General features: G+C 37.3%; 2 protein-coding genes across 2 annotated transcripts; both read left to right on the top strand.

Annotated features, from left to right (window-relative positions):
- Positions 1 to 191: 191 nt before the first annotated feature.
- Positions 192 to 7,529, top strand: LOC308636347 (leucine-rich repeat-containing protein 37A3-like; the record flags this gene model as incomplete). The annotated part of the gene is made up of 6 exons (XM_081271762.1): positions 192 to 196; positions 653 to 724; positions 1,444 to 1,518; positions 2,815 to 2,933; positions 5,052 to 6,868; positions 7,227 to 7,529. The coding sequence occupies 6 exons, from the start codon at positions 192 to 194 to the stop codon at positions 7,401 to 7,403; spliced, it is 2,265 nt and encodes a 754-aa protein (XP_081127888.1). The 3' UTR covers positions 7,404 to 7,529.
- Positions 7,530 to 12,098: 4,569 nt separating this feature from the next.
- LOC308636346 (leucine-rich repeat-containing protein 37A3-like) lies at positions 12,099 to 19,439 on the top strand (the record flags this gene model as incomplete). The annotated part of the gene is made up of 6 exons (XM_081271761.1): positions 12,099 to 12,103; positions 12,561 to 12,632; positions 13,353 to 13,427; positions 14,725 to 14,843; positions 16,962 to 18,778; positions 19,137 to 19,439. 6 exons carry the CDS (start codon positions 12,099 to 12,101, stop codon positions 19,311 to 19,313), a joined length of 2,265 nt encoding a protein of 754 aa, XP_081127887.1. The 3' UTR covers positions 19,314 to 19,439.
- Positions 19,440 to 22,004: the final 2,565 nt, after the last annotated feature.

The raw sequence follows: 22,004 nt of genomic DNA, 5'->3' as shown, positions 1-22,004 counted from the left end.
ACAAGCTCCATGAGTTTAGAAACTGAAGGACTCTACAAGGTAGAAAGGCAGGCTCTATTCAGATAGAGCATATTCACATGCTGACTTGTCTATGACACATCAATATTGTGCCAAGAACATAAGCACAAAGAACAAATAAGAGGGAAATCCAAGATTTATCCCTGTTATATATTCCACTACTGAGAATATCCATGAGGTAGGTGTGCCCTACTTCTAGGGTTTTTGACCTGAAAATTCTTTGCCATATTTTTTTCTTTGTGTTCACTTTTTTCCCCTCCTTTTTTCTTTTTCTTTCTCTTTTCCACTTTATCTTCTAGAGAGCTGGATAATTCCCAAATAAAAAAGTGCCTTATAAAATTCTAAGGGTGATTTATATATAAAGACAAAATATTTTTTAAACATATAAGTTCTTTCTAAAAAAGTAGTCTCGGGCTGGGGATGTGGCTCAAGTGGTGGCGCGCTCGCCTGGCATGCGTGCGGGTTCGATCCTCAGCACCACATACCAACAAAGATGTTGTGTCCGCCGAGAACTAAAAAACAAATATTAAAAATTCTCTCTTTCTCTCTCTCTCCTCTCTCACTCTCTCTTTAAAAAAAAAAAGTAGTCTCATGCATGTTGAAAATATAATTTTAATTCCATTGCATGTTTCAGAATTCTCAGTCGTAATCCTCTGACAACTGTTGAAGATTCATATCTTTTTAAATTGCCAGCATTAAAATATCTGTAAGTATTACAACAATTTTAAACTCAAGATATGATTTCTGCTCTTCTTGTTTACTTCATCAAAGGGTTAAGTATTTTGTATTAATACTAGAAAGTCATAATTTTAATTTTAATTAGTTGCTGGAGAAAAATGTCATGGTAAAGAAGAGTTAAGGAAGGATATATCATGGGGCAAGACAGCCATCAGAAGAAGGCAGCCATATTAAAGAACACTTACAGATATGGAACATGTAAACACATGTAAGAATATATTATTTATCCCAGAAAGCAAAGAGGAATACATGTATATTATTTTTAAAAAAGAAAAAAAGAGGGGCTTGGGTTGTAGCTCAGTGGTAGAGCGCTTGCCTTGCATGCGTGAGGCACTGGGTTCAATCCTCGACACAACATAAAAATATATAAATTAAGATATTGTGTCCATCTATATCCAAAAAAAAAGAAAGAAATGATGCAATATGAAAATAAGAAGTAAGATGATGATTTAAAAAAGATGTAAGTTCTATTTTTCAATGCCAAGATCATTATTTGATGGTGCAAATAGTAAACTTACGTATCTTCAATAAGAGCTTTATGGAATTATCTTCTATGCGAAATAAACTCTTAAGGCAGCTTGTTTTATGAGAAGCCAAAATAGAAGTTATCACATGTCCTTGAAATATTTTTTCAAGTATAGAATATTTATTGGGGTTCATCATGAATATCTTGGCTTTCTCTTTCAGAGACATGGGAACAACTCAAGTATCGCTTTCGACAATTGAGAATATCCTCCTGATGACTCTTGAATTGGAAAAACTGTAAGTTATTTTTTTTCTTAGATTTATTTTACTTGATTTTTTTAGGTCTCTTTTCATATCTTGAATTTAAAATTATTTTAATACATTATTTTCTTAACTTTATTGAGGTATAATTTTCATGTAATAAAATTCACACTGTAAGCGTACAGTTTGATGTATAGTAATGTAGTTACCACCACCTGATGATATAGAACATTTGTCATCCCCAAAATAGCCCCTTACATTGCTTTGCATTCATCCACTCCTCCTACACCAGCCCCTACAAACCACCAAATCTTTTATCTTTCCCTATAGTTTAAAATTTTCCAGAATGTCTTATAAATAAAATCATCTAGTAGTAGATTTTTAGCTTCTTTCACTTAGCATAATTCTTAGCATATCTATTATCAGAATAGAAGAGTTGCAGTTTCTCCATGTCTTCATCTAATCCTTGTTTCAAGTTATTCCTTGTTTCAAGGAATAATATTTTTTTAGCCTTTCTACTAGTAGGAATGTAGTGGTATCTCATTGTGGTTTTAATTTGCATTTCTTTAATAGCTGATGATATTTAATATCTATTTTTATGCACGTTTCTTCTCTTTATGCTTTTACATGTTCAAAGTGTCCAGATTTGGCCAATGTGATCTCTATTGTTGTTTAACCACACAATGTGAGTTAAACTAAGCTATTGTTTATGCCAGAATAATGTCTACCATTTACCACTCTCAAACGGAATTGAGATATGGACTCTAGTAGTTGGAGACTTATTCAGATCCTTCTTAGAATTCTATCTTTCTGTGCACTCCTAACCCAGAGCAAGATTTTAAGTTGAAAGGAGATGTTTTTACTGTCACCCAATTCTAATTTCTTTTTTATTTAGGCCTTCCATACCCACTGCCATGCTTTCCTTTCTGGTGGGCATCTCCCTCCTCCTTCCTATATATTTACAGTATTCAAGAGCCACATGCCAGGCACCATGGCACATGCCTATAATCCTGTCTGCTCAGGAGGCTGAGGCAAGAGGATCATGAGTTCAAAGCCAGCCTCAGCAACTTAGCAAGGCCCTAAGCAATTTAGTAAGACCCTGTCTCAAAAAATAAAAAGGGCTGAGAACACGGCTCAGTGGTTAAGCACTTTTGGATCCAATCCCTGGTACAAAAATAATAATTAAAAAAGCAGTTTACCATTGGTTTCTTGTCCAGGCTATATGTATCAAGAACTCCTTTCTACACTGTCCTGTGGTAGCCTTGGACTGTTCTTCTACTACTCAAGTAACTCCTTTTCCATTAACTTAATCCTCTGTGTTTCTATTTATAGGATCTTACCTAGCCATTTGGCCTGCTGCCTCTGCCAGTTTAAAAATAATATTGAAGTTGTCTGCAAGACAGTGAAGCTGCGATGTGACAGTGCATGTCGGACAAACAATACACGTTGCCGTGAGTCTGAATTGCCTGATGAGAAATGTCTTAACTTTTGTTTTGTTATTCAACTTTTAACTGGTGATCATAGATTTTTCAAACTAATGATGAAACTGCTTTATTTTTATTTATTTATCTAGAATTCAACTCCCTAAATTTCTGGATTGCTCTCTTGCTCAAAGTGAGGTTTTCAGCTATAATTTAATAATATAGCTATTCCGTATGCCTAAGGATGAAGAGAAAGGAATAGAAGGGAGAAGGAATAATATTAATGGCCACACATGGTGTCCTGTGCTTTCTGCTTGGTACTTTGTCTTCCAGTGATAACTTATTCATATAGTACAATGCAGTTAGTAAGCTATTTTTTTATACACTAGGTCTCAAGTGTCCTCTGCCTTATAGTGCAGGCATCAATCTATTTTGATCTGTTTGTGCAACTTTATAAAAGAGAATATTTTATTTGAAGCCTAGGAGTTTCTGATTCTATAATAAGAAATTGCACCTAGACCATCCAACTCTGAACTTCTCTTAATCTCAAACTTTTCTATCCTCAGGTAATTCATGTGCTTTCAAATGTTTTTGTGTGTATTAGGTTTATTAGCACTAATTTCATGACTTTCAAAATGTGGTTGCTTTCATATCCAAATAGCTCAAAAATAGGTCTCTACCAGTGATCTTGGGCAAATTATAATAGCACTTTGCTACTTATTACATACATATAACTTATTTTTCAAAATGATTTTTCACCAGTTACATTATTTCCTTTTCCCCCAGAGGTGAGCAGAACAAGTATTTTTCATCTCCATTTACAGATAAGGAAAACAAGATGGGAGGTGTCAAGTGCTATAGCCTTGAACCCAGGTCTTCTGTACCCAATTCTAACCCACATTCCTCTTTTGTCTCCAACCTTACCTCCTCTTTGACTCTCACCACACAAAAAATACTTTTAGTTCTCCTGGGAAAGAAACCAGCTATTGCTGGGTATGGTGGACTGCAATCCCAGTGGCTTGGGAGGCTGAGGCAGGAGGATTGTAAGTTCAAAGCCAGCCTCAGTAACTTAGTGAGGCCCTAAGCAATTTTGTGAGACCATGTCTCAAAATAAGAAAATAAAAAAGACCTGGGGGTGTGGCTCAATGGTTAAGTGCCCCTGGGTTCAAATCCCAGGTACCAAAAAAAAGGAAAAAAGAAAAATCCAGCTACACAATGGTACACTTGACCTCATGTAGTTAGAAGCTTTGGATGATTCCCAGAGCTAAAATTGCTAGTTTTCACATCTAGTATGAAAACAGGGAAGGCTTCTGACAAAAATAGCATTTCCATTACTGTTCTTCAGAACCTCAAGTATTGTTTATCCAGAAAATGCTGTTATTCTGTAGATTTATTGCACATTCAGCATAGGCATAGAACCAGGAAAACTTAAAAATCTTTTAACTCACATCCCAGATCCCTGCCGTAATTTAGGGAAAGAACCAGTATGGATATGGTGGGGTTTTTTTTTTTGTTGTTGTTGTTGTTTTGTTTTCTGTGTAGAGGCATCTGTTATGGAGCCTAAGATGTATGGGGAACTGGGGCCAGGTGAAGGAACTGGGTGAGTAGGTGGAAAGGACATATTCAGATGAGGGAGGATGTGTTAACAGAAAGAGCGGAGCCTGTGCTTTAGCATCTTGGTTCTTATTCTCCTTGGAAGAATGTCCTTTGTCATGATCATCTGTGATGGTGGCAGGAACATGACACACTGAAGAGGTGGATAGAGGAAGCCTTGTGCCCCCTCTGTATCTGAGCGGGGACAGCATGGGGTATGTAAATGTAAGGAGACACAGCTGATCTGTAGAGAATCTCTCAGAGCCCATGAATATTTCTCTTCTAGTCTTGGGCTTTTATTGAGTATTGGGCAATTGGCTGTCCTAAACAGAGTTCTTATATACAGTGTGGAATATTCTGAGTTAAGTAGCACTTTGTCAAAAAAGATGTCTTTTTTTTCTTTGTGTTGTTGCCACTTCATAGGTTTAATTATGAAATTATTTTTCTTTCTTCCAAATGACACTTAAATGTTTGGCTGGAATGTACGGCTGTGGACTGACAAAAAGCTGTCCATCAGTCTTCTGTTATCAAAAGTAGTCTCTTCTTTTTTGACAGTTCAAGATGCATCTGTAGGGAATGCAGAAGGATCATTCATGAAGGTGTTACAGGCCCGGAAGAAGAACACTAGCACTGAGCTTTCTATTGAGCCTGAAAAGCCAGCTTCAGATAAAAATGGTGTCACCTTTTCGGGATTCTTAAATGAACAGCTAGACTTCAATGATGAAAGTGATGTTATAAGTGCATTAAATTACATATTGCCATATTTCTCAGAGGGAAATCTAGAAGATGTAGAGTCAACATTATTGCCATTCATTAAACTGCTTTTTTCAAACGTACAAGATGGAGGTAATGCCATGGAATATTTGAAGAACAATACAAATAACTCCTCTCTTTCAACTGCATCCAACAATTCAACTTATAAAAACAAATTAAAGAAGCTTTATTTTCTGGAAAATTTGTTAGATGCAGAAATTCAGGAAAAAATTGATGAGGTGAAAAAAAAAGAAAAAACTGCCATGCTTATGCAATCTAGGCTTTTAGGTCCCAAATTCAAACGCCAAATCTTTCGAAAGAAATTGGAAACTGCCCAACCACAGGAAAACAGCCTAGCAGAGATTGGGAGTGTAGAGAAAAGGCTGCAGAGAGTGAACAGAGTCCTCAAGGGGCCGAAGGGCATATGGAAAAGACACTTCAATGAAATGAGAAAACAGAGTATGGGAAGGAAACAGAGTGCCCGGGCACTTGCGGAGAATGTTGCCCAAGAAGGCAGGCTCAGGAGACCAATCCCAAGGGAACTAGAGCAGCTTCACAAGGTGTGGAGGCCCAGGAAGTCAGTGGGAAACTCCCTCCTGGACGCTTCATTTACAAATGAACGTAAGGCAGCAGTCTCTTCTTTTTTCAAACAATACTCCTTGGGCAAATCTCCCACCTCCAGCATTTCAAAATTACAGCCTGAGATTAGAAGCAAAACAAAAGACTTAACCTACACCCTTTTTGTTTTAGAAGGGGCAAATGCTCGAGTTAAAAGCAGGAAGGCTGATAAACCAGTCACGCGTTCCAAAAAAACTCACAGCTTTCATAAAACTTACCCTCTTGCAGCCCACAGAATACCCAAGGCCAAAGTGAGTCGAAAGTTCAGGAAGGATAATTTGCACAATAGACTGATGCTTGCAAAGAGGCCCCCATTCTCTGCAATAAGGAGCCTCATAAATTCCCCCCCACAAGGGGCCTTTTCATCTTTAGGAGACCTGAATTCTCAGGAGAATCCTTTCTCAGGATTACATGCTCTTTCAGAACCTATAGAAAGTGTTCCTGCAGAAAACAATACTGCAAAAATTCCTTCTGAAAGAAGTATTTTTGAAGCAAACATTACTGTGTTGGATGAACCCACCTCTGAAAATGCAACCTATGAAAACGCTGCTGCAGAGGCTGTAGATTCTGCTGTGACTCCTTTCAACATAATGCCAACTGTTCAACAAACCAATGAGACACAATGGGAATACCTCAACGCGAACACTGACTCACAACCCAAGCCTGAAGACTTATCCTACCCATTGAGGGCATCCCCAGGTGATCAGTTTGAAATTCAGCTAAACCAGCAACTTCGGTCCCTCATCCCCAACAATGACGTGAGAAGGCTCATTTCTCATGTTATTCGGACTTTGAAATTGGACTGCTCTGAGCCCTATGTGCAACTGGCCTGTGCCAAGCTCATCTCCAGAACAGGCCTCCTGATGAAGCTTCTCAGTGAGCAGCAAGAAATCAAGGTGTCCAAGGCCGAATGGGATACGGACCAGTGGAAAACTGAGAACTATATCAATGAGAGCACAGAAGCCCAGGGTGATAACAAAGAGCATGAGGAGACAAGTGAGGTGAGGGCAACTATTGAACAAGAAGCCCAGACTTTTTCATCATTTAGGTTATACAATTGAAGCATTCAAGCAGGAAGACCAGGGGCTTCTAGTCCACATCTTGTCTTGGCCACATAACTTTGCCCAAGACAGTGATCCCCATTTTGTTCCATTAGAGAATAAAGTGGACTTAACACACAAGATAAACAAATAATAGGAAAAAAATGTGTGATAATAAGATGTAACATATTAAATTTGGTGTGTTCTTTAAGAAACTGCAAGCTATTCACCTGGAAGAATGGAAATTTTGAATAGTTAACTTTCATCCTTTCCAGTCTCTTTTTTACTTAATAAAAATTATTCTTTTTCTTTCTTTTAGCTTACAAAAGGAGTCCCGGGATATGGTTATAACAACAAACTCATCTTGGCAATATCTGTGACTGTAGTGGTGACGATTTTGATTATAATTTTCTGTCTGATTGAGGTAAGGACAACAATCAATTCAGGTTCCAGAATACATCTTATCATTGTAATAGATTTAGAACGTATACCCTGAAAATCAAAGCTCCTTCCCCACCTACTACTTGACATTTCTCTTCAGTCACTAACACTGAGTTATGCTTTGTTCTTTTATTGAAAAATATATTCTAGGGATTTTTATTTGTTTTACTTTTTGGTACCAGGGATTGAACCCAGGGGTGTTTGAACATTGAGCCACATCTCCAGCCCTTTTTTGTATTTTACTTAGAGACAGGGTCTCACTGAGTTGCTTAGTACCTCGATCAATTGATGAGGCTGGCTTTGAACTCATAATCCTTTTGCCTCAGCCTCCCAAGCAGCTGGGATTATAAGTGTGCTTCACAGTGCCCAGCCCCAGAGACTTTTAAAGGAACTTCATTTCCAGGGAATCTTTGAGAAATTGAAACCAAGAGAACAAGCTATAATTTCTTAAGAAATTAAGACTAATGTGGCCAGAGATGTCATCGTAGCAAAATTTATCCAACCCAAAACCATGTCCACAATTTGTTACTCTCATTTTTGTAAAGTTTTGATATACTCTCATTCTACCACTGATTTCTTTCCTTGTTACTGAAATGACAAGAGATGACTTCACTCTCAAGCAGCAGTCATTACCCTGGGGTAAAAGGAGAGGGCTAAAAGATAAAAGTGCTATATGTAGACTCAGTGGATCCACACAGCTTCCTCCTCCTCCAGTGTGTGAGGTATTGTCTGAGTAGGTGTTCAGTTAAAGCACTGCAGCTAAATTCTCATCAGGCTACTACAGAGCAGGTCCTAGTGATAATAGTATATTCCTGGCTTTGGCTTCTGTTTACCTTCTGTTTGCTTACATGATGGTTTATTACTTTTCTCAATAGGCAGGTTTAGAATATTAAGAGTCATTTAATAAGCTGACAATCTTGATTCTACCCTCCCAATTCAACCACCCAACTTAGCTAGTTTGCCTTTTCTACTGTAATAGCAGTCCTCCATTCCAGCCAGAGCAGCCTCTCCATATACCCGTCACACCATGCTCATTCCTTGCCTATCTAAAATTCCCTTACTTTGCCATGTCTGTGGAAGTTTTATGAATCTGTCAAAAACCAACTCAAGTTCATCTTTCTTCACAAAGCCTTCTCTGAATACCCCAGTTCTCCTGGACCTATGCCAACTATGAGATTTGTCTCCATTTCTTGAGGTGATTGTGAAGCTTTGTCCTTCCCCTCAGAATTTAAATTTTTGGTAAACAATTTTTTAAAAGATGGCTATAGGAGAGAGAAACACCAACATCTCTGCTCCATTAATGGAGTGGAACAGAGATATATAAGGATCAGATGGCTCAGACTTGAATAGAAACCTGATCAGAATGGGTGTTTTCAAATAAAAATCCAGTTCCATGTTGTTTTTCATTGTCCCATCACTACACAACCGAAGCAGGTACTTCATGGAGTATTAAGGTAATATGAAACCAAAATGAGTTTCCATTAGTATGATAGAAAGTACAACTCTGAATTAGTTCAAAGACATGTATTAATTAGAGGAGTAACTGTCTTTCAAATGATTGGAAAGGTATCTTTTTCTTCTAGTATTAAAACTGGGTTAGAAAAATAGAATAAAGGACTAGGGGTATAGCTCAGTGTTAAAGTGCTTGCTTAGCATGCACAAGGCCCTGGGTTCAATCCCCTGTACCACACACACACACACACACACACACACACACACACATGCACGTGTGAAAGAAAAACCAAATTAAGCCAGGAACATGAGAATATTCCCTTTAATTTTAAAAATTACATGCAGAAATTAATACTTGTAGCTCATAATCTTGAACTTGATAAAACTGTAAAAGGTCACATAATAATTATCCTACTGTCAGGAAAGACTATCTCAAAACCTGTCAAGATATAAAGTTGTATATTTTACTTATGAAAGTGAGACTCAAGAGAAAAGTGGGCAGGGTTAAAAACTCTAAAAAATTAAAATATAAGTCCAAAGGTTTAGAATTTAAACAAAAACTAGGTATTCGATATTATCAATTCTGGATTCTATTTATTCATACTAATAAGATAGCTAATATCTAATCAAGGCAATATTTTCCTTTTACTTTTCCTAGAGATTTATCCTGCAATAAAATACAATCTATCGAAAGACGTACATTTGAACCACTACCTTTTTTGCAATTTATGTAAGTTACAAGTATAACTTGATGATATTTGAAATTTTATAAACCCCCTTGCTACTCATTTGAAATTATGATTAAAAATTTATTAGTAAAAAGTTACTAAATTTATATAGCAAATCTTTTTAGTATCTAGCAAAGATAAGTATGAGAATTATTATACATAGATTGAAATGAGTCATTACAGAGCAGTGGTTCAATTAGTGTGATTTCATACCCAGGTGACATTTTGGCATCTAGTGGCCAGACACCAGGGATGCTGCTAAACATCTACAATATACAGGACAAAACTCCACAACAAGAATTTTCCAGCCCAAAATGTCAATAGCATTGAAGTTGTGAAGCCCTGTTTTAGAGAAGTAAATATCACAAGTATTTTTTGAGCATTCACTGTTTTATAGCTAAGGCTCTGCATGTATAAACGCAGAAATATAAGTCATAAGTCAGGATCTTCCACAGCAAGATTTCTTTAGTGTGTGGAAAAAGTATTGAGGTTACATTTCATCATATATAAGTTAGAATCACTGCCAAATGATAAATGTTCTGAAAGAATATCTTTTTTCTTCTCCTTCTTCTTTGGCTTTCTTTTTTGTAGAAACCTTGGTTGCAATTTACTCACAGAACTGGGCTTTGGAACATTTCAGGCATGGCATGGACTGCAGTTTTTACACAAGTTGTAAGTGAAATAGAAGATACACGCATGTACAAAAAAAACCCCCAAAACTATGTGTTAAAAACGTTATACAGTTATTGGTTAGCTTGATGTAAGCCCTGTCTTATTCTGAGAAGTATGTCTTAAGATCCATTCATTCTTTTCAAATGAGGAAACTAAGGTACAGAGAAGCCAAGAGACTTGTAATTTATATAGGACATGCTCTGCTTTCCCTAGCACTGATCTCTGGCATAGATAATAGAAAGCATCATGCAAGCAACATCCAAATTAGCATTGCCATGGTAGTCTCAGTGATGATGCTCTGACATGTGAATTGTCCTTGAATTTCATTTTTGAGTTTAACTCTGATTCAATCTCACATTTAGAGTCCCTAACTGCTTAAATATATGCAACAGGGCTACAAAGAATGAAGTTTAGCATAAAGCCCTCCAGGGAGCACAGATGCAGGTGCTTTCTCAATGGAAAGCAGAAACGAATTGGCTCAGGGGACCTCTCTCCCCAATCACCCAGAGCATTATTTTTCTAAAAATACCTGCCTCTGAAGTCATGAATTGTATGTAGGCAGCAAGAGGTGTGAGAAAGATGATGTTTATGATATAGTGTAAAAAACATTTGTAAAGAAAATACATTGCTCTGACCTAATTACATATACTTTCTTTCCTGACTACCCTCAACAAGAAGTATGGGTTTTATTTCCTTTCAGCTCAAAAGGAAATTTTGTTTTTACTTATTTATTTGATTTGTTTTGTTTTTCGGTGCTGGGGATGGAACCCAGGGCCTTGGGCATTCTAGCCAAGCACTCTGGCACTGAGCAACATATACCCCTAACCCCTGAAAGGGATTTAAGACTCAAGGTGAAAGTTCTCCCCTCAACTCAATTTTGGAAAAAATTGTTCACCTGTCTCGTGGATCAGAAATCCAGGTTCACATGGTTCATTTTGGGTTCCATGAAGGGATGGTTATGGTATGCCTGGAGCTGGATTAACTTTTCCTTCAGATGCTCATTTATTGCAGCCACCTCCTCCCCCTCATCAATTTGCTGAAGCCTAACTTGGGGAAAGAATATGGAGAGTCTACTTTTCAAACAAAGCAGGGATGGGTGGTGGGTCAGAAAGACTCATAATGGAGGAGGCACCAACTTATCTCTAGTTTCTGTGTTCATCTGAACAGAAAAAGGCATTTGCTTCATGATGAGAACTCAGAGCCAACTGGCAATGGACATTAACACTCATATCATGCAATGCGAATGGAGCTCTGCCTCTCAGACCAATTCATAGTTGCTTTCATAGATTGGCACATTGAGCCAGACAAGGTGCACAGCTGTGGTCCCAGCCATTTAGGAGGATAAGACAGGAGTTCAAGGCCAATCTGGGCAACATAGTAAGACCTGTCTCTTAAAAAAGGGGTCAGAAATGAGTTCAAATTCCAGCTTTGCTTCTTACTAGTTTGGTGAACCTGAAAAAAGATGTGCCAAGAGCTTATTAGTAAAGTACCACTGTTTAAATGGTAGTAATAATCATATCTCTTCCAGATGAAATAAAAAATGAAACATATTATATGGAAAACTAGTACTGGTTGATAATCCTAAATGTTAAGTTTACTTTTTTCCCCCTGACTTTAAAGTGCTTCTCCTTCATTCACCTACACAGGTCCAGATGGATGGCTTATTTTTTTAAATATTCTTTTAGTTACTTCATTGGTTCTAACAATACAAGCTCCATGAGTTTAGAAACTGAAGGACTCTACAAGGTAGAAAGGCAGGCTCTATTCAGATAGAGCATATTCACATGCTGACTTGTCTATGACACATCAATATTGTGCCAAGAACATAAGCACAAAGAACAAATAAGAGGGAAATCCAAGATTTATCCCTGTTATATATTCCACTACTGAGAATATCCATGAGGTAGGTGTGCCCTACTTCTAGGGTTTTTGACCTGAAAATTCTTTGCCATATTTTTTTCTTTGTGTTCACTTTTTTTCCCCTCCTTTTTTCTTTTTCTTTCTCTTTTCCACTTTATCTTCTAGAGAGCTGGATAATTCCCAAATAAAAAAGTGCCTTATAAAATTCTAAGGGTGATTTATATATAAAGACAAAATATTTTTTAAACATATAAGTTCTTTCTAAAAAAGTAGTCTCGGGCTGGGGATGTGGCTCAAGTGGTGGCGCGCTCGCCTGGCATGCGTGCGGGTTCGATCCTCAGCACCACATACCAACAAAGATGTTGTGTCCGCCGAGAACTAAAAAACAAATATTAAAAATTCTCTCTTTCTCTCTCTCTCCTCTCTCACTCTCTCTTTAAAAAAAAAAAGTAGTCTCATGCATGTTGAAAATATAATTTTAATTCCATTGCATGTTTCAGAATTCTCAGTCGTAATCCTCTGACAACTGTTGAAGATTCATATCTTTTTAAATTGCCAGCATTAAAATATCTGTAAGTATTACAACAATTTTAAACTCAAGATATGATTTCTGCTCTTCTTGTTTACTTCATCAAAGGGTTAAGTATTTTGTATTAATACTAGAAAGTCATAATTTTAATTTTAATTAGTTGCTGGAGAAAAATGTCATGGTAAAGAAGAGTTAAGGAAGGATATATCATGGGGCAAGACAGCCATCAGAAGAAGGCAGCCATATTAAAGAACACTTACAGATATGGAACATGTAAACACATGTAAGAATATATTATTTATCCCAGAAAGCAAAGAGGAATACATGTATATTATTTTTAAAAAAGAAAAAAAGAGGGGCTTGGGTTGTAGCTCAGTGGTAGAGCGCTTGCCTTGCATGCGTGAGGCACTGGGTTCAATCCTCGACACAACATAAAAATATATAAATTAAGATATTGTGTCCATCTATATCCAAAAAAAAAAGAAAGAAATGATGCAATATGAAAATAAGAAGTAAGATGATGATTTAAAAAAGATGTAAGTTCTATTTTTCAATGCCAAGATCATTATTTGATGGTGCAAATAGTAAACTTACGTATCTTCAATAAGAGCTTTATGGAATTATCTTCTATGCGAAATAAACTCTTAAGGCAGCTTGTTTTATGAGAAGCCAAAATAGAAGTTATCACATGTCCTTGAAATATTTTTTCAAGTATAGAATATTTATTGGGGTTCATCATGAATATCTTGGCTTTCTCTTTCAGAGACATGGGAACAACTCAAGTATCGCTTTCGACAATTGAGAATATCCTCCTGATGACTCTTGAATTGGAAAAACTGTAAGTTATTTTTTTTCTTAGATTTATTTTACTTGATTTTTTTAGGTCTCTTTTCATATCTTGAATTTAAAATTATTTTAATACATTATTTTCTTAACTTTATTGAGGTATAATTTTCATGTAATAAAATTCACACTGTAAGCGTACAGTTTGATGTATAGTAATGTAGTTACCACCACCTGATGATATAGAACATTTGTCATCCCCAAAATAGCCCCTTACATTGCTTTGCATTCATCCACTCCTCCTACACCAGCCCCTACAAACCACCAAATCTTTTATCTTTCCCTATAGTTTAAAATTTTCCAGAATGTCTTATAAATAAAATCATCTAGTAGTAGATTTTTAGCTTCTTTCACTTAGCATAATTCTTAGCATATCTATTATCAGAATAGAAGAGTTGCAGTTTCTCCATGTCTTCATCTAATCCTTGTTTCAAGTTATTCCTTGTTTCAAGGAATAATATTTTTTTAGCCTTTCTACTAGTAGGAATGTAGTGGTATCTCATTGTGGTTTTAATTTGCATTTCTTTAATAGCTGATGATATTTAATATCTATTTTTATGCACGTTTCTTCTCTTTATGCTTTTACATGTTCAAAGTGTCCAGATTTGGCCAATGTGATCTCTATTGTTGTTTAACCACACAATGTGAGTTAAACTAAGCTATTGTTTATGCCAGAATAATGTCTACCATTTACCACTCTCAAACGGAATTGAGATATGGACTCTAGTAGTTGGAGACTTATTCAGATCCTTCTTAGAATTCTATCTTTCTGTGCACTCCTAACCCAGAGCAAGATTTTAAGTTGAAAGGAGATGTTTTTACTGTCACCCAATTCTAATTTCTTTTTTTATTTAGGCCTTCCATACCCACTGCCATGCTTTCCTTTCTGGTGGGCATCTCCCTCCTCCTTCCTATATATTTACAGTATTCAAGAGCCACATGCCAGGCACCATGGCACATGCCTATAATCCTGTCTGCTCAGGAGGCTGAGGCAAGAGGATCATGAGTTCAAAGCCAGCCTCAGCAACTTAGCAAGGCCCTAAGCAATTTAGTAAGACCCTGTCTCAAAAAATAAAAAGGGCTGAGAACACGGCTCAGTGGTTAAGCACTTTTGGATCCAATCCCTGGTACAAAAATAATAATTAAAAAAGCAGTTTACCATTGGTTTCTTGTCCAGGCTATATGTATCAAGAACTCCTTTCTACACTGTCCTGTGGTAGCCTTGGACTGTTCTTCTACTACTCAAGTAACTCCTTTTCCATTAACTTAATCCTCTGTGTTTCTATTTATAGGATCTTACCTAGCCATTTGGCCTGCTGCCTCTGCCAGTTTAAAAATAATATTGAAGTTGTCTGCAAGACAGTGAAGCTGCGATGTGACAGTGCATGTCGGACAAACAATACACGTTGCCGTGAGTCTGAATTGCCTGATGAGAAATGTCTTAACTTTTGTTTTGTTATTCAACTTTTAACTGGTGATCATAGATTTTTCAAACTAATGATGAAACTGCTTTATTTTTATTTATTTATCTAGAATTCAACTCCCTAAATTTCTGGATTGCTCTCTTGCTCAAAGTGAGGTTTTCAGCTATAATTTAATAATATAGCTATTCCGTATGCCTAAGGATGAAGAGAAAGGAATAGAAGGGAGAAGGAATAATATTAATGGCCACACATGGTGTCCTGTGCTTTCTGCTTGGTACTTTGTCTTCCAGTGATAACTTATTCATATAGTACAATGCAGTTAGTAAGCTATTTTTTTATACACTAGGTCTCAAGTGTCCTCTGCCTTATAGTGCAGGCATCAATCTATTTTGATCTGTTTGTGCAACTTTATAAAAGAGAATATTTTATTTGAAGCCTAGGAGTTTCTGATTCTATAATAAGAAATTGCACCTAGACCATCCAACTCTGAACTTCTCTTAATCTCAAACTTTTCTATCCTCAGGTAATTCATGTGCTTTCAAATGTTTTTGTGTATATTAGGTTTATTAGCACTAATTTCATGACTTTCAAAATGTGGTTGCTTTCATATCCAAATAGCTCAAAAATAGGTCTCTACCAGTGATCTTGGGCAAATTATAATAGCACTTTGCTACTTATTACATACATATAACTTATTTTTCAAAATGATTTTTCACCAGTTACATTATTTCCTTTTCCCCCAGAGGTGAGCAGAACAAGTATTTTTCATCTCCATTTACAGATAAGGAAAACAAGATGGGAGGTGTCAAGTGCTATAGCCTTGAACCCAGGTCTTCTGTACCCAATTCTAACCCACATTCCTCTTTTGTCTCCAACCTTACCTCCTCTTTGACTCTCACCACACAAAAAATACTTTTAGTTCTCCTGGGAAAGAAACCAGCTATTGCTGGGTATGGTGGACTGCAATCCCAGTGGCTTGGGAGGCTGAGGCAGGAGGATTGTAAGTTCAAAGCCAGCCTCAGTAACTTAGTGAGGCCCTAAGCAATTTTGTGAGACCATGTCTCAAAATAAGAAAATAAAAAAGACCTGGGGGTGTGGCTCAATGGTTAAGTGCCCCTGGGTTCAAATCCCAGGTACCAAAAAAAAGGAAAAAAGAAAAATCCAGCTACACAATGGTACACTTGACCTCATGTAGTTAGAAGCTTTGGATGATTCCCAGAGCTAAAATTGCTAGTTTTCACATCTAGTATGAAAACAGGGAAGGCTTCTGACAAAAATAGCTTTTCCATTACTGTTCTTCAGAACCTCAAGTATTGTTTATCCAGAAAATGCTGTTATTCTGTAGATTTATTGCACATTCAGCATAGGCATAGAACCAGGAAAACTTAAAAATCTTTTAACTCACATCCCAGATCCCTGCCGTAATTTAGGGAAAGAACCAGTATGGATATGGTGGGGGTTTTTTTTTTGTTGTTGTTGTTGTTTTGTTTTCTGTGTAGAGGCATCTGTTATGGAGCCTAAGATGTATGGGGAACTGGGGCCAGGTGAAGGAACTGGGTGAGTAGGTGGAAAGGACATGTTCAGATGAGGGAGGATGTGTTAACAGAAAGAGCGGAGCCTGTGCTTTAGCATCTTGGTTCTTATTCTCCTTGGAAGAATGTCCTTTGTCATGATCATCTGTGATGGTGGCAGGAACATGACACACTGAAGAGGTGGATAGAGGAAGCCTTGTGCCCCCTCTGTATCTGAGCGGGGACAGCATGGGGTATGTAAATGTAAGGAGACACAGCTGATCTGTAGAGAATCTCTCAGAGCCCATGAATATTTCTCTTCTAGTCTTGGGCTTTTATTGAGTATTGGGCAATTGGCTGTCCTAAACAGAGTTCTTATATACAGTGTGGAATATTCTGAGTTAAGTAGCACTTTGTCAAAAAAGATGTCTTTTTTTTCTTTGTGTTGTTGCCACTTCATAGGTTTAATTATGAAATTATTTTTCTTTCTTCCAAATGACACTTAAATGTTTGGCTGGAATGTACGGCTGTGGACTGACAAAAAGCTGTCCATCAGTCTTCTGTTATCAAAAGTAGTCTCTTCTTTTTTGACAGTTCAAGATGCATCTGTAGGGAATGCAGAAGGATCATTCATGAAGGTGTTACAGGCCCGGAAGAAGAACACTAGCACTGAGCTTTCTATTGAGCCTGAAAAGCCAGCTTCAGATAAAAATGGTGTCACCTTTTCGGGATTCTTAAATGAACAGCTAGACTTCAATGATGAAAGTGATGTTATAAGTGCATTAAATTACATATTGCCATATTTCTCAGAGGGAAATCTAGAAGATGTAGAGTCAACATTATTGCCATTCATTAAACTGCTTTTTTCAAACGTACAAGATGGAGGTAATGCCATGGAATATTTGAAGAACAATACAAATAACTCCTCTCTTTCAACTGCATCCAACAATTCAACTTATAAAAACAAATTAAAGAAGCTTTATTTTCTGGAAAATTTGTTAGATGCAGAAATTCAGGAAAAAATTGATGAGGTGAAAAAAAAAGAAAAAACTGCCATGCTTATGCAATCTAGGCTTTTAGGTCCCAAATTCAAACGCCAAATCTTTCGAAAGAAATTGGAAACTGCCCAACCACAGGAAAACAGCCTAGCAGAGATTGGGAGTGTAGAGAAAAGGCTGCAGAGAGTGAACAGAGTCCTCAAGGGGCCGAAGGGCATATGGAAAAGACACTTCAATGAAATGAGAAAACAGAGTATGGGAAGGAAACAGAGTGCCCGGGCACTTGCGGAGAATGTTGCCCAAGAAGGCAGGCTCAGGAGACCAATCCCAAGGGAACTAGAGCAGCTTCACAAGGTGTGGAGGCCCAGGAAGTCAGTGGGAAACTCCCTCCTGGACGCTTCATTTACAAATGAACGTAAGGCAGCAGTCTCTTCTTTTTTCAAACAATACTCCTTGGGCAAATCTCCCACCTCCAGCATTTCAAAATTACAGCCTGAGATTCGAAGCAAAACAAAAGACTTAACCTACACCCTTTTTGTTTTAGAAGGGGCAAATGCTCGAGTTAAAAGCAGGAAGGCTGATAAACCAGTCACGCGTTCCAAAAAAACTCACAGCTTTCATAAAACTTACCCTCTTGCAGCCCACAGAATACCCAAGGCCAAAGTGAGTCGAAAGTTCAGGAAGGATAATTTGCACAATAGACTGATGCTTGCAAAGAGGCCCCCATTCTCTGCAATAAGGAGCCTCATAAATTCCCCCCCACGAGGGGCCTTTTCATCTTTAGGAGACCTGAATTCTCAGGAGAATCCTTTCTCAGGATTACATGCTCTTTCAGAACCTATAGAAAGTGTTCCTGCAGAAAACAATACTGCAAAAATTCCTTCTGAAAGAAGTATTTTTGAAGCAAACATTACTGTGTTGGATGAACCCACCTCTGAAAATGCAACCTATGAAAACGCTGCTGCAGAGGCTGTAGATTCTGCTGTGACTCCTTTCAACATAATGCCAACTGTTCAACAAACCAATGAGACACAATGGGAATACCTCAACGCGAACACTGACTCACAACCCAAGCCTGAAGACTTATCCTACCCATTGAGGGCATCCCCAGGTGATCAGTTTGAAATTCAGCTAAACCAGCAACTTCGGTCCCTCATCCCCAACAATGACGTGAGAAGGCTCATTTCTCATGTTATTCGGACTTTGAAATTGGACTGCTCTGAGCCCTATGTGCAACTGGCCTGTGCCAAGCTCATCTCCAGAACAGGCCTCCTGATGAAGCTTCTCAGTGAGCAGCAAGAAATCAAGGTGTCCAAGGCCGAATGGGATACGGACCAGTGGAAAACTGAGAACTATATCAATGAGAGCACAGAAGCCCAGGGTGATAACAAAGAGCATGAGGAGACAAGTGAGGTGAGGGCAACTATTGAACAAGAAGCCCAGACTTTTTCATCATTTAGGTTATACAATTGAAGCATTCAAGCAGGAAGACCAGGGGCTTCTAGTCCACATCTTGTCTTGGCCACATAACTTTGCCCAAGACAGTGATCCCCATTTTGTTCCATTAGAGAATAAAGTGGACTTAACACACAAGATAAACAAATAATAGGAAAAAAATGTGTGATAATAAGATGTAACATATTAAATTTGGTGTGTTCTTTAAGAAACTGCAAGCTATTCACCTGGAAGAATGGAAATTTTGAATAGTTAACTTTCATCCTTTCCAGTCTCTTTTTTACTTAATAAAAATTATTCTTTTTCTTTCTTTTAGCTTACAAAAGGAGTCCCGGGATATGGTTATAACAACAAACTCATCTTGGCAATATCTGTGACTGTAGTGGTGACGATTTTGATTATAATTTTCTGTCTGATTGAGGTAAGGACAACAATCAATTCAGGTTCCAGAATACATCTTATCATTGTAATAGATTTAGAACGTATACCCTGAAAATCAAAGCTCCTTCCCCACCTACTACTTGACATTTCTCTTCAGTCACTAACACTGAGTTATGCTTTGTTCTTTTATTGAAAAATATATTCTAGGGATTTTTATTTGTTTTACTTTTTGGTACCAGGGATTGAACCCAGGGGTGTTTGAACATTGAGCCACATCTCCAGCCCTTTTTTGTATTTTACTTAGAGACAGGGTCTCACTGAGTTGCTTAGTACCTCGATCAATTGATGAGGCTGGCTTTGAACTCATAATCCTTTTGCCTCAGCCTCCCAAGCAGCTGGGATTATAAGTGTGCTTCACAGTGCCCAGCCCCAGAGACTTTTAAAGGAACTTCATTTCCAGGGAATCTTTGAGAAATTGAAACCAAGAGAACAAGCTATAATTTCTTAAGAAATTAAGACTAATGTGGCCAGAGATGTCATCGTAGCAAAATTTATCCAACCCAAAACCATGTCCACAATTTGTTACTCTCATTTTTGTAAAGTTTTGATATACTCTCATTCTACCACTGATTTCTTTCCTTGTTACTGAAATGACAAGAGATGACTTCACTCTCAAGCAGCAGTCATTACCCTGGGGTAAAAGGAGAGGGCTAAAAGATAAAAGTGCTATATGTAGACTCAGTGGATCCACACAGCTTCCTCCTCCTCCAGTGTGTGAGGTATTGTCTGAGTAGGTGTTCAGTTAAAGCACTGCAGCTAAATTCTCATCAGGCTACTACAGAGCAGGTCCTAGTGATAATAGTATATTCCTGGCTTTGGCTTCTGTTTACCTTCTGTTTGCTTACATGATGGTTTATTACTTTTCTCAATAGGCAGGTTTAGAATATTAAGAGTCATTTAATAAGCTGACAATCTTGATTCTACCCTCCCAATTCAACCACCCAACTTAGCTAGTTTGCCTTTTCTACTGTAATAGCAGTCCTCCATTCCAGCCAGAGCAGCCTCTCCATATACCCGTCACACCATGCTCATTCCTTGCCTATCTAAAATTCCCTTACTTTGCCATGTCTGTGGAAGTTTTATGAATCTGTCAAAAACCAACTCAAGTTCATCTTTCTTCACAAAGCCTTCTCTGAATACCCCAGTTCTCCTGGACCTATGCCAACTATGAGATTTGTCTCCATTTCTTGAGGTGATTGTGAAGCTTTGTCCTTCCCCTCAGAATTTAAATTTTTGGTAAACAATTTTTTAAAAGATGGCTATAGGAGAGAGAAACACCAACATCTCTGCTCCATTAATGGAGTGGAACAGAGATATATAAGGATCAGATGGCTCAGACTTGAATAGAAACCTGATCAGAATGGGTGTTTTCAAATAAAAATCCAGTTCCATGTTGTTTTTCATTGTCCCATCACTACACAACCGAAGCAGGTACTTCATGGAGTATTAAGGTAATATGAAACCAAAATGAGTTTCCATTAGTATGATAGAAAGTACAACTCTGAATTAGTTCAAAGACATGTATTAATTAGAGGAGTAACTGTCTTTCAAATGATTGGAAAGGTATCTTTTTCTTCTAGTATTAAAACTGGGTTAGAAAAATAGAATAAAGGACTAGGGGTATAGCTCAGTGTTAAAGTGCTTGCTTAGCATGCACAAGGCCCTGGGTTCAATCCCCTGTACCACACACACACACACACACACACACACACACACACATGCACGTGTGAAAGAAAAACCAAATTAAGCCAGGAACATGAGAATATTCCCTTTAATTTTAAAAATTACATGCAGAAATTAATACTTGTAGCTCATAATCTTGAACTTGATAAAACTGTAAAAGGTCACATAATAATTATCCTACTGTCAGGAAAGACTATCTCAAAACCTGTCAAGATATAAAGTTGTATATTTTACTTATGAAAGTGAGACTCAAGAGAAAAGTGGGCAGGGTTAAAAACTCTAAAAAATTAAAATATAAGTCCAAAGGTTTAGAATTTAAACAAAAACTAGGTATTTGATATTATCAATTCTGGATTCTATTTATTCATACTAATAAGATAGCTAATATCTAATCAAGGCAATATTTTCCTTTTACTTTTCCTAGAGATTTATCCTGCAATAAAATACAATCTATCGAAAGACGTACATTTGAACCACTACCTTTTTTGCAATTTATGTAAGTTACAAGTATAACTTGATGATATTTGAAATTTTATAAACCCCCTTGCTACTCATTTGAAATTATGATTAAAAATTTATTAGTAAAAAGTTACTAAATTTATATAGCAAATCTTTTTAGTATCTAGCAAAGATAAGTATGAGAATTATTATACATAGATTGAAATGAGTCATTACAGAGCAGTGGTTCAATTAGTGTGATTTCATACCCAGGTGACATTTTGGCATCTAGTGGCCAGACACCAGGGATGCTGCTAAACATCTACAATATACAGGACAAAACTCCACAACAAGAATTTTCCAGCCCAAAATGTCAATAGCATTGAAGTTGTGAAGCCCTGTTTTAGAGAAGTAAATATCACAAGTATTTTTTGAGCATTCACTGTTTTATAGCTAAGGCTCTGTATGTATAAACGCAGAAATATAAGTCATAAGTCAGGATCTTCCACAGCAAGATTTCTTTAGTGTGTGGAAAAAGTATTGAGGTTACATTTCATCATATATAAGTTAGAATCACTGCCAAATGATAAATGTTCTGAAAGAATATCTTTTTTCTTCTCCT

The sequence above is a fragment of the Spermophilus citellus genome (genome assembly GCF_964194105.1).
Source record: "Spermophilus citellus genome assembly, chromosome: 17".
NCBI lineage: Eukaryota > Metazoa > Chordata > Mammalia > Rodentia > Sciuridae > Spermophilus > Spermophilus citellus.
Note: the sequence above shows the minus strand (reverse complement) of the source record. Positions and strands in the feature narration are given on the sequence as shown.